Genomic DNA, 12,987 nt, shown 5'->3' with positions numbered 1-12,987 from the left:
TCAACTTTTAGTCACGTGACGATCAACGTTTACTCGGCGATGATGGCTTTGCTCCATAATATAACCCAATTCACTTTATTTAATAATTTATATAAATTAGTTCTCTAATAATAGTAAAGCTTCAATTAAGTTTTAATTTTATCGTTTATATATTTTTCAATTGAAAATATGTTATTCTATTTTTTTATTTTTATTAATTAAATAATGTGTCTGTCATCTAATTTTACTTTGGTTGTTTATTTGTAAGTGTTAAAAAGATACGTGATTTGTGGTTGATAAAAATAATATTATTATATAAAATAATTATTTTATTATTATTTTTCTTAATTGAAAATCAACCTAAGTGATTATGAAAGTAAATTTTATGAGAATTTGGATATTCAAAACGCTTTTTGGACACTTAAGCAAGGAACAAACCAAATGATTTTTTTTTTCTTTTCTTAAGAATTGTTTATTTGATTGAGAGAAAGTTGGTGTTCGTTATCTTTTTTCCAAAAAAGTATTTTCTTAGACATTTTGAAAACTTATGTTGTAATTTTTTTTAAATGCATGTTTAGGGATGGTGATGGTTGAATGATATGTTATTCGTATAATTTTGATGATAAGATGTGAATAAAATTAATGTGTATAGATTGAAATATATAATTATTAAATTGGATGAGAAATGATAAATACTTTTTTTATTTGGTTTCCGTTTTGTATTATTTAAATAAAGTGAATTAAAATATAAGATGATAAAAACCTAAATGATGTTCTTAAATCAAGTTTTCTTGAGTAGATAGAGCTAGGGTTTAACATAATTAACCTAATTGTACTAAAATATAAATTATCTATGATATATTAAACTATAAAAGCTAAATTATTTTTACTAAAAACTAAATTATACTTAAAAAGCTTTATATTTGCAGTGCAGTTAACTGTATAAACTTTCTCTTATTTATATTTTTCTTTATCGAGCTTTAAGGTAAAACCTTTTCTCATCACTTTTTTTTTTTCAATTATTGATTCATCACGGTCACAGAGATTTTTTATCAATGGTCCTGCTGCCGTTCTATTTTTCCATCTTTTTTATTTATGTATTTTAAACTCATAAATTTCTACTTCTGATTCAATTTTGCATCTTACTTTAATTGGGAATTTTTTTTGTTTTGTTAATTTTTCTGTTAATTAGTTTAATTCACAAGAGACAATCCAAAGCATAATAAAATTGTATCTCTCCGAGAATATTTATATAAATGTATATAAGACTTTATGGTGACTTTTTTCTCTTAAAATAAATAAAAAAGAATAATTTAGTATATTTATATAGTCTTTATATTAAACTGGAATAAGTGTCAAAATAAAAATATTTCAAATCACGTTAAAACAAAAATATTTTTTAGAAACATAAATTTTAATCTATATAAACAAATTTATATAGACAGATATCTTATTTAAGAGTTTTTCTTTTACTGCGAGGGAATCTTGTCTGATATATCTTTTTTAGTGTTCTCTTTTTTATATTTTTATTGTATAAGTAGTTTAATTTATAAAGAGCATGGATTACTATAAATATTTACAGATTTCCTCTCTTGTAATTTTCATTTTTGAAAATAATGAGAATTGAGTTTTTTAAATAAAAAATTATTCTATCTGAAAGTCACATATTAAAGAGTTCAAAGATTCTCTAGCCACCTTTCAAATACTCTCTCTCTCCAAAGAGAATCCAAAATAAATATAAAATTTTTAAAAACACAAATATCTTCTATCTCTAAAATTTTTATATTTATTTATTTTTATTTTTATTTTTGTTTTCTTTTTCATCTTGTTTCATCTCTTTCCACCTTCATCAACCTCCCACCACTTTCCTCTACCATCTACAAGAAATTACTTCGTTTTGCTTCATCTATTTAAATACGATAAAAAATTTCTTTAAGCACCCTATACAAATTTCTATTTATGAATCTAAATTTCAAATGTATAATAATTAACACACCATAAACAAACACATTCAACTTTAACATAATTTTAAACAACAATCCATGAATAATAAGAATCCTAAAAGGAAAGAAAATGAGAAAAAGAATGGTGAAAAGTGAATGGAGGGAGAGAAAGATAAAGGGAGGGAAAAAAGTAAAAAAAAAAATTAAAAAAATAATCAAAATTCTAATACATAATACTTTCAATCATTAATTTGATTAAAGGGACAGGTTAAGTTTTTTTTTTTAAAAAATAGAAACTCAGTTGAATTAAAATTAAATATAAAAATAATTGAATGAAAACGTTAAATATAAAGATAAAATTAGTTATTAAGCTTAATATATAATTAACAAATATTAGTTATTATGAGACGTCCATGAATAAAAATAATTAATTTTAAAAACATACGATATACATATAACAATATAAATAAATAAATAAATAAATATATATATATATATATATATTATTTATTAAGATCACAGCTGTATAATACATAGAATAAAACAAGATATTCAAAATTATGAAAAATGCATCTCAATTATTTAATTCAAAAATAAAATTTAAAAGTGTGTATGTCGTTCATAAAAAGACGAGTTACTATATTTAATCTTTCAAAATAAATTTGAATTTAGTTATATAACATTAATTTTATAAAAGAGTCATGTGCCATTAATTCTTCTTGTCTCCCTTTCAGTTGGGCTAATCTGCATTTGGTGAGATTTTTGTGCCACCTGTGCTATTGCGTTATTTTTATTGTTGGATCTCATTAATGTTGCATACGATATGGGGCTATTTATCCTTCATGGTTTCTGATAAAAATTTCTCCTTATTTATTTTGAGGGAATGCATTATCAGATGATTATGACAGAGTTTCATTTCACATTTCTTGAGGGTAGAACGGAATCGGCAGGTATGTCATGAAATATCACAGCTAAATTTACATTATCTAATTTTTATTGTTACAGTGAGAAGTAATGGCAGTATATTAAGTGATGTTCGAAATCTACAAACTCTTTCTTTCATTACAGAAATCTGGTTCCAGATCTGACAAGGGAAAAAAGGGCACAAAAATTAAGATATCAAGGACACTACAGTATTCTCCTTTTTTTTCGTGCAGTACATGCATCTTTTTACATATCATAAGATGCCTGATACAAAGTGAACACACCCTTATTAATGAAAAGCTGAAGCTGTCAGTTACCAATTCTATGCACGCTGCAATCTTCTTTTTAATGAAGTAGAAAAACCTTCATAGAAAACATTACCTTCCCATATGATCCCCAAACTTTCTGATAATCATTGCAATCAATTGCTATACACCTGCATAACAATTTCCTTGTTGACTATTTTGTCCATATTCATTAATTATCCTTGGAAATGAAGCACTAGGTGTTTGGATACCATGGAGCTGTGCACAGATCCTACTCCTTTAGAATCACAAAGGTAAGCAATATTGAAGAAGACTAATTCAACATCATGCTTATACTGGCTTGAATTTTCTTGTTTGGTGACTATAAATAAACCCTTTACTTTGTAGATATGCTTATAATCCATACTCATATTACCTGATGTAAAATGACCAGAAAGACTCGTCAGAAGGAAGCATCATAGCCAAATAAAGCTTGATGGGTTGCTTCCCAATATAGAATAACACACAAAATAGTACTCCTTTTGAGGCGTCAGATAACGAGAGAGGACAGGGAAATATCATCAAGAAATAAGTCTGCCCATTTCCGAACTTCATTGTGCACACTGTCTGTTTGAAAATTCGTTGAAAAGTAGTGAGAAATTACGTTTAGACGAAGTGTTGAAACTAAGTTAGAAGTTACATCTTAAGTGAGAAACCAAGTTAACATACTTGTAACTGCATCTATTATTAGCACACTCAAAATGAGAGTAGAGGAGAGAGAGACGAAGTTTGATGCTAAAAGCACTCTCAATAATTAAACAACATCATATAGTCTATAAACCTGGTTCAAACCTTTTGAGAGATTTATAGCCGGTGGCTGCATTCAAAATAGGAATATTCAAGTGACACCTTAAAAATCTGTACACCATAGCAGATTGCCAGCAGAACCCTTTGGTTCTGGATATGATGAGTGTTGCAGTCATGGGACCAACCACATGGACCAGGGGTCTCTTGGCCTTCAATTTTATGCCTACTGGCAAGGAAATCACTAACTCCAGATTTTGATTCAACCTAAAATGCCATGTTGAAAGGGACCAGTGCAGGTTGCTCACAAATCACTCACAGACACTACTTCAATATTTTGTCTCCAACCATGTACAAAAAGTCTTGAAAGTAATATTAATGCATGCATCTCAAAAGGCACCACTCTTTGATGTATCATTTGTAGCACTGGTCCCAATAGGAAAAGATTCCTTCCCTTCTTATCGATTACAGTCTTACTATCGTTAATGAATGCAAGTCCAAGGTCTATTTTCTTTCAGAGACCATTCTGTTTGAGGAATAATTGAATAAGAAATATATACACTTCTTCCCATGGGAGACTTGTACTCTGGTTTGTCACGGCAGGTCTTCTGCAGAGAAGGAGTAGTCTCACCTAAATATCACGATGGCAACTTCTCAATGTGTCTACATCGGTCTAGAATTGCACAAGGCTAATTTGAAGTCGTTGTGATCGATGTCATTTTCATACAATGAATGAGATACTCACTTAGGAGCAATCTGATTCCCAAGTTTCAAAGGCCACATCTGCCACTTGCTTAAGGCATGTTTAACGAACTGTCGCATTTAAAGACGAACTACAGTAAGTAAAATACCCCTCTAGTATCAACTTGAAAGGAAAAAAAGCTAACAAACTGTCAAAACATGAAAGCTCCCAGCTCATAATGAGAATTATGCCATGTCTTTTTGTCAGTGAGAGTTTCATGCATGAGAACGCCTTATATTCTTGTAGCGTTTCATTGGAAAGATGGAGACAATATAATATGCAATTGGTAGTAGTAGTAGTTGCTTTTGGTCAGCAAAATATAAAAGTGAATGTGCATCTCGAGTAAACTTGGATTAATATGTAAGAAGCCAAATATTTTGTTGACAACTTACTTTGTGAATAAACTGATTCACTTGTGTTATTGTTATGTTATTCATGCAATCAATAATACAATTTCTCAACTATTCAAAACTCTAAGAGCTACTACGTTAACTATCCATAAAACTCCAAGATATTTAAAATGTGGCATGACAGCAAATAAAAATTGCAGTTCTCATTTAATTTGGATGTTGGTCCTTTGCCACATATAATGAACTTCTGTCTCAAGGAAAGTCAACTAATGATTCATTAACCAGTTCATGTTTTTTCCTACCTCGGAATCTACTAAGCAACAGTTAAACACATGGAAACCACTTGATTTTGGTGTGAACTGTTTTCCTCTAATACACTTGATGGTGGCTCATATTTACATTAATTGAACAACGTGAGACTTTAAAAGGCAGGTGAATAAACCAGAATAGAATGGCGGGTGCAGTTGAAAAATAACCATACCAAGTGCAGTACGAACATTTAATAGCACTAACTTTGTATTACACGTCACGCCCACCTTAAGGATCAAATTAAAATTATAGTCACTGCTTCAATAGTAAAGACACAATCCATACTTCCATAAACACACACATACAGAGACATATATTATATTATATTATATGTATGAAATGTTTGATCGCACGCCTGCATCAGTCGAGAAGAGACATTAAAAGAATTAAGACAATAATCTGTTTTTCACATGTGAAAATATGATTGACAATGAATGCCTACAAGTTAGCAAATAACAATGAATAGTGCGACCACGGAAGGAAAGAAAAGAAACTTCCTTGGCATATACGTACAAGTAACTATATTGTAATTGGCGACCAAATGAAACGAATTTCGATCAAAATTGAGTCAAATGGTTCCTAGAGTGGACATTAAACTCATTTCTTGCCCAGAAAAAAGAAATGCACCTAATTACACAATAGTTTCCGATGAGCACCGGCAATTACCAAAAATGTAAGAGACAGAGAGGAGTGAGATGGCACAAGTTTGGAGGCCTACATGTAAAAGTCCCATTATATTTTTCTAAGTTTCTGTTTATCGGATTAACAAGATAAACTAAAAGGATTTTAAAAATCAGAAAAATGTGGCCAAATGAAACAAAGTGACAGCGATCTACTACCAGACAATCTCGCTGGTTGTCCATGCTGAGATATGCTTGGAGAGACACGTGGCAACAGAAAACACCAAAGTGACAAGTTAAAAGGTGGTGAGTGACTCGTGTCTAATCCATTTGAAGGACCCTGATATTATATATGAGGCGTATTTATTTATTTATACTAAGAAATAAGTTATTGTGTGACACAGTTTTCTAACATTAGTTTCTTAGCATAGGACAACAAAAATCTGTGTTGACTCCCTCCCTTCCTCCTTTCACCATAGCATTATTAAGAGAGAAACAAAAGAGAGAGAGAGAAAGAGGGTGTGTGTGATCTTGCAAGTTCTGTTCCGGCATCACCAACAAGGCATGGCGATTTCAGGGTCGGAGACTCAGAGTTCGTCCTCACTGAAAATTGTGTCTCAGGTGGAAGTGGAGTGTGTGAAATGCGACTCGTGCGGGTTCACGGAGGAATGCACCCCTGCGTACATCTCGAGGGTGCGCCAGAGGTACCAGGGTCGGTGGCTCTGTGGGCTGTGCGTGGAGGCTGTGAAACACGAGGTGGTGAGATCAGAAAGTGTAATCACCACCGAAGAAGCCCTGGACCGCCACATCACTTTCTGCAGAGAGTTCCGATCATCCACCGTTCTCAACGAAACTGAGCACCCCATCTTCGCCATGGGACGCCTCCTCCGCCGGAGCCTCGATTCTCCCAAGCCTCTCCGATCGAACTCCACTGGAGCTCTCGGGGTTAAAGCCCTGCAATTGATTCGATCGGAGAGTTGCTTCTCTTCAATCTCCGGCTAAAAGGTCTGTTTTTCTTTTTTCTGTTTTGTTTTAGGCTCTTGCAGTTGCAGGTTAAGCATGAAGCATAGAATTGGATACTCTGTGTGTAAGTGTTTTTCTGTGACTGTGACAGGTTTTAGAAATCTACAACAAAGGCTCTAACACTGGCCCTTTATGTTTAGATTGGTTCAGGGATTTATCCCATTATGACTTTAATACTAGCTCCTTTTTTCTACGATCTTTAATGTATATACAGACTGATTATCAAATTCATAAATTGAGTTCTTCTTATCTGTTTCCCTTCTTGGTGATTTCTTGAAAAAGCAAAATTTAGATACATTTTTTGTGTGTTTCTAGTACTGTTTTCTGATGCTAATCTTTACTATGCAGCAGATTATTAAAGTAAAACTGAAATTTTGATTGAAATATAATACTGAAACCATCCTAAAGAGCATAAAACTTGATTAATATTCGAGCGGATTTTTGTTTCTCCATTCTGGTTCAACGTATTTCCGAATGCTGTTAATTTGTTATGTTTAACTTTGGCATTGGGGTTGTAAAGGAAATCTGCTTTAAGGAAATAAAGCTGAAAAGTCTTGCAACTTCTGAATTTGAATCAGAACAGAACAAAAAGACAGCGCAAAGTTTCGATTATGATGGCTGGCTCAAGGCTCAAGCAGTCCTGAAAAGCAACCATTTTTTTTTTCTTTCATTGACTATAGCTGTATGTATGCTTAAAAGAATATGAGAATCTTCAACCTTTTCCAAGCTAATAATTCCAGGTGTGCTTAGCTGTTTGTGCCAATTTGCAGCATGGCGATTTAACAGTGATGGATGCCTTCATTTTGATAATAATAATAATAATAATAATAAAAAGATATCAAGGAAAGTTGTTTAATTGGGGGCATTTTGCATGAGAGATATTTACACAAGAGGAAGGTGCAGGGAAATTTCCCTCCAGTGAAAGAGCCATCGCTTTTGTTGGAAAAGTTTAGCATTTCCAAGCTATAGTTAGTATGAGTATGCGAGCCAAAGTTTAGATTAGAATTTGGGTCACAAAAAAAATGCACTGGACTGGAGTGAAGCTGCAAAAAGTTGCACATCTTTCATCTTATGTTCCTTTTCTTGCTCTTATATCCGAATGCCTTGTGATGCATTGCTTTTTTCATACCTGAATTGCATTGCTTTGCATTTCATGCGTTCAGGGGTGTAAGGTTTTGTAACTTTTACAGTGTGATCATCCACTTGGATCCTTTGGCATAAGAGCTATTTATTCACAAAGAACAACATGGCTGTGTTGTGTCTGATGTGAACCTTCGGGGTGCATCTTCTTCTCCAGGAGTTTTCTGCAAATTGTAACATGATATACCCCAAAACTGACAAAGAAAACAAGTGGGGTCAAGTATACACATCCAACAAATCGGAACGTTATTAATTATATTATATGTCGTTTTATTGCCATTTACGTGTTTTTATTGAAGACTTGGAGCTCATTCACTCGAAGATAAAAAGATAAAATTATTTAAACAAGAGCTCGTTCACTTTACGTTTCTTCCAGCCAGTTAACTTTGCTCTAACACATTTTCAAAGTTTGTGTTTACGTGTTTCTGTTAGAGTAAAATACCAAAATCATCTGCTATTTTACTACATATAGGTACATTAAAAAAATTAAGAGAGTCAACGACTTACAAGGTCGCGTATTGTGGTGTCTAACTACAATTTCTCAGTGGCAGATCTTGAGACATACGAATGTTAGAAGCAAATAAGCATTGAGATGAGTTTCCAATGGTTGAAAACCAGAATCAAAGGCAATAAATGCAAAGTATTATTGTATATATGGTAACAGACTAGAGTAGAAAAATATGCAGCCACATAAAGGCAGTGGTTTTCCATGTGAAGAAGAGTAAATTTAGTACATTAAACTTGTTGTCCCTGGTATTGTATTGCCTCATAAATTAGCACCATTGCTGAATAAAAACACAATAATGGTGAATGGAATCCATCATTTCATGGGTCACCGAAATGATTTCCAATTATGCACTTTGTTTAAAAGGTAGTTTACCTAACCCCATCTCATGGTGCTCATGAAATCAATCTGCGTTCTATTCCTCGTGCACGTCCACCCTCATCAATGAAAAAAATGGCCTAGTTAGTCCAATAAGGAAGAGCTTATTAAGACCATAACCAAACTTTTCTACTCCTACCTTAGCTGCTAAACAGGAACTAAACGTGCCAATCATCATTGGTTTTCCTTTACGTGATTTCTGTGACCCTACATTGACCACAACGATCAATAACATTAAAGAGCTTCGAAATAAGAGACTCTTCTTTCTTTCTTTCTTTCTGTCAATTTATTTAGACACTCTCTCTATGACTTGAGCACATTTGCATATGCAGGAACAGTACAAGGACAGTGTCAGTGCCATCATATTCAGTTTTTTATTTATCCTTCTTTTTGTGTCTGATGATATTGTAAAATCGTGACTCTCTTGTATACTTTTACAAGATTAATTATATTAAGACTATACTATTTCAGTACCGGCAATTTACAGGAAAATCTCAACCCACATAACTCAATTCTTGGTGTGCCACTATATATTTATAGGACAATTTACTTGATCTTGGTGTTGAATGTTGATGTTGTATTGTACCTATTAAATGTGTCTTATATATTACATGCATCATCTCCATCATAGTACATTCTCATGTCTGAGACATATATTATTCGAACATAAGATTACACATTAGTAATGGTCTAATAACATATCAGTAACAGTAATACAACAAACCTAATAAACAATAAACCGTACTAAAACATGTTTCATATGATTTTGATACATCTTAAGTTTAACTTGCCGGTACTGAAATAGTTTAACTTGCCGGTACTGAAAAAAAAAAGTTTGTTTTAAGTTTAACTTAACCCGTTGATACTTGTCTTTAATCGACACCATGTTAATTAGTATTAGAATGAAATTTGATGTGACAAAAGCCTGCAATTTATACCTGTAATGATCTAATTTGTTTGATTTGGGTGGTATATATATGTTGGGCAACGTCAATTGATTCTTGGATGATGATCATATACGTGTGAAGACCATGATGAAGAGTTTGACTTTTCATTACCTTCGTTTTCACTGTAAAATCAACATCAAAGCCCAATTTTCAGCGCACGAACAGCGCTGGATCATCCCTTCAAGGCACCCTTTTTCTTTTTTCAAGAACTGGTATTTAGGCAGAAGAAAGCTAAACCCAAAGCAAAAAAGAAAAATAAAAAATAAATAATAATAATAATAATCAGAAAGATGGAATCTCTGAAGTGGAGACCACCATATTTTGTCGTAGAACAGCATATCAAGTGCACTGATGGGAAACATTTGAATGCAATATAGAAAAACCAAGATCTAGTTGTACGGAAAATTATTCTAATAATTACTTATGTCATTTACTTTACCCATAAATCTTAGAGTGTGATACAATAACTCGAAAATTCTCGTCAGGTCAGGACAGACTATTTTTATATATTCATGATACTACAGAAAAATATAAAAGTGTAATTTAAATCTAATTTAACTCTAAAAATAATCTAGCTTATAAAATAAAATTTGCATACAGACTTCTAATGTATAAGAAGTCTCCCAATTAATATGAATGAAGTTTGACGAATTATTTGAAAATATTGGTTTTTCTAAAAATATAGTAATGAAAATTCTTTTCAGAACACATTTTATGTAGAAATATTTTTAAAATCTGAAAATTCTTTGAAAAGTTTATTTCAACTTTTTTTTTTTTTCATAAAATTTATTCTGAAATGTATTTCATGCATTTTGAAAAACTTGTTTTGAAAATTTTCAGAATTTGTGATGCGGAAGTAACTTCTAAAAAGGTAAAATGTCATTCTAAAAATGTGAGAGTCTGCACAAAGAAATTGTTGGGATGTTGGATGTAAAAGCCATTTTCATGGGCCATTAAAGTAACAGCCCACATTGCTTGGAGCCCATTTCCCTGCAAGAAATCGAATTCATGGATTTTGAGAAGCATCTCAAAACTCAACGATGGGGCTTTCTTCGAGCACTTTCAAGTTTTCTTCCAGCACATTTTGAAAATAAAGTTAACCTTCGGTAAATATATATAAAAAAAAAAAATTATATAAACAATAATTACTGTTTATCAAATCTATTTATTGTGAGATCTATATTTACTAAACGACCATGCATTCTCTCATCTTCTTTAGCTCTCTTCTTTATTCAACAGCAGCCCTTTGGTTTTCATTTTGCCTTCATTTCATCTCGTTCATAATACAGGTCCACACATTTTTTGTTAGTTAAGTTTTGTTCAAAATTCGGTTAACATTTTTTTTAGATATCAAATCTAGTGATCACTTCTTCCGAATTTTGAAACTTGATATTCATTTACTTTTATTTTTTTCCTTTTAATTTTTTAATATTTTTTTTAATTTCTTTTACTCGTTTTGTTTCAATAATTTCCTTAATTATTATTATTGTTGAAAAAATGAGGCATTCAATGGTGACGTTAGGTGGTTATAGTTTAAGATGAAATATTATTATTTAAGTTTGAAGGTTAAACTCCAGTAAAGAGTTATTGCTTATTGATATTACTAAGAATAAAATGAAACCTCTAAATATTTTCCTTATCCTTAAAAAAACAATAAGAGTGATGTGATAACAATCAAACAATTATATAATGTAAGATACACTTAAAAACCACCATTGAGAGAATTACAGGAACTGATGATATGTTAGAACGTGATAAATACATTAAGTGAAGTAAACGTGTCGACGAATATGACGTGAAAAGTGACATCTTTTGGATACATCCTAATGCAATAAAATTGTTGAATCCATTTAATATTTTTTTTCTTGATGAATAACACATACAAAACCAACATATATCGATTGCCATTGCATGAGATAGTCGGGGTCACAAAAACAAGCTCGAATTTTCATCTACCATTGTATTCTTATCAAGTGAATGACAAAATAATTTCACCTGGGGTTCTGAAAAGGTTGAGAGGATTATTTTTGAGATTTGAGGGTGGTCCACAAGTTATTATTAGCGACAAAGATATAGCTTTGATGAATGTCATTGACACTATATTCCCTCAATGTTATCATCTCTTATGATGTTTCCACATTCAAAAAAATGTACAAGAGAAGTGCAAAAATGTTAGTCAATTCCATTAAGGCATGGAATGTCATCATGGAAGCACGGAAAAATGTCATGGATTGTGATCATGAGTCAATGTTTACTGATTAGGTTGATCGTCTTCATATTGCTTGTATTTCACGACCTTTATTCCTTGAATATGTCAATGATTCTTAGATAATTTCGTATAAGAAATACTTTTTAAAGACAAGGACAAACCGAGTAATGCATTTAAGAAATACAACACCAAACAAAGTATGTTTTAATCTTACTATATTTAGTTGTTTTTATTATATGTTTTGTGATATTGTTCATGCCATTTATAACAAGATTGAGTATGAAGAAAGTATTGGGAAGCAGTATAGAAGTCCTTTGTTTGTGTTAGGATGCAATTCATAACGTCATCATCCTGTAACAAAAGGAAATAAAGGCATCCTTTGAAAAAAAGTTCAAATCTTATGAGTGACGCTTTTAAACCAAGTTGACGTAAAGATTGGTTGGACATGTATCAAAATATGTCTTAGGACTTTTCACCTATAGAGTTTGATTATGAAAGTTGTGGTTGTGTTTTGAGACAAACATATGTTCAACCATGTAATTATGAATTAACAAAATATGATCTAAGGTGATTCCTCTATCTCAAATTCATATCATGTCGACTAGATCAAACTTTTCAAATATTTCATCAAATGAATCACAAAAAGAGTTATGCTATATGAAGCTCAAATCACTCCAACATATGTCAAGGCATCCAATTATACTTTAACCTTATATAGACCGGAAATCTGTCTCTCTGTCACCAAACTACAACTTGAGACCTATCTTCATCATAACTAGGTAGTTCGTACTTTCTTCCCTTTACAAGAAAATGCACATAAATTTATTAAAAAAAAATAAAAAAAGTTTCAATAATAAAAGAATAAGGAA

General features: G+C 31.8%; 1 protein-coding gene and 1 long non-coding RNA gene across 5 annotated transcripts; both read left to right on the top strand.

The window, feature by feature from the left end:
• The first annotated feature begins 2,796 nt into the window (after positions 1–2,796).
• LOC111242000 lies at positions 2,797–4,412 on the top strand. 2 transcript variants are annotated; one of them, XR_002668432.1, is made up of 3 exons: positions 2,797–2,872; positions 2,991–3,405; positions 3,500–4,412. It is a non-coding gene; the product is annotated as an uncharacterized LOC111242000 (long non-coding RNA). The 2 variants fall into 2 exon arrangements; XR_002668431.1 differs by having other exon boundaries at positions 2,991–4,412.
• Positions 4,413–6,275: 1,863 nt separating this feature from the next.
• On the top strand, positions 6,276–8,148 carry LOC106767704. 3 transcript variants are annotated; one of them, XM_022783972.1, is made up of 2 exons: positions 6,276–6,921; positions 8,130–8,148. In XM_022783972.1, exon 1 carries the CDS (start codon positions 6,481–6,483, stop codon positions 6,916–6,918), a length of 438 nt encoding a protein of 145 aa, XP_022639693.1. In that variant the 5' UTR covers positions 6,276–6,480; the 3' UTR covers positions 6,919–6,921; positions 8,130–8,148. The 3 variants fall into 3 exon arrangements, with proteins under 3 accessions (XP_022639693.1, XP_022639694.1, XP_022639692.1); XM_022783973.1 differs by lacking the exon at positions 8,130–8,148 and adding an exon at positions 7,460–7,478; XM_022783971.1 differs by lacking the exon at positions 8,130–8,148 and adding an exon at positions 7,031–7,197 and having other exon boundaries at positions 6,277–6,921.
• Positions 8,149–12,987: the final 4,839 nt, after the last annotated feature.

Source organism: Vigna radiata, chromosome 7 (genome assembly GCF_000741045.1).
Source record: "Vigna radiata var. radiata cultivar VC1973A chromosome 7, Vradiata_ver6, whole genome shotgun sequence".
NCBI classification, from domain to species: Eukaryota; Viridiplantae; Streptophyta; class Magnoliopsida; order Fabales; family Fabaceae; genus Vigna; species Vigna radiata.
This window is presented reverse-complemented; position numbering and strand designations above follow the sequence as displayed.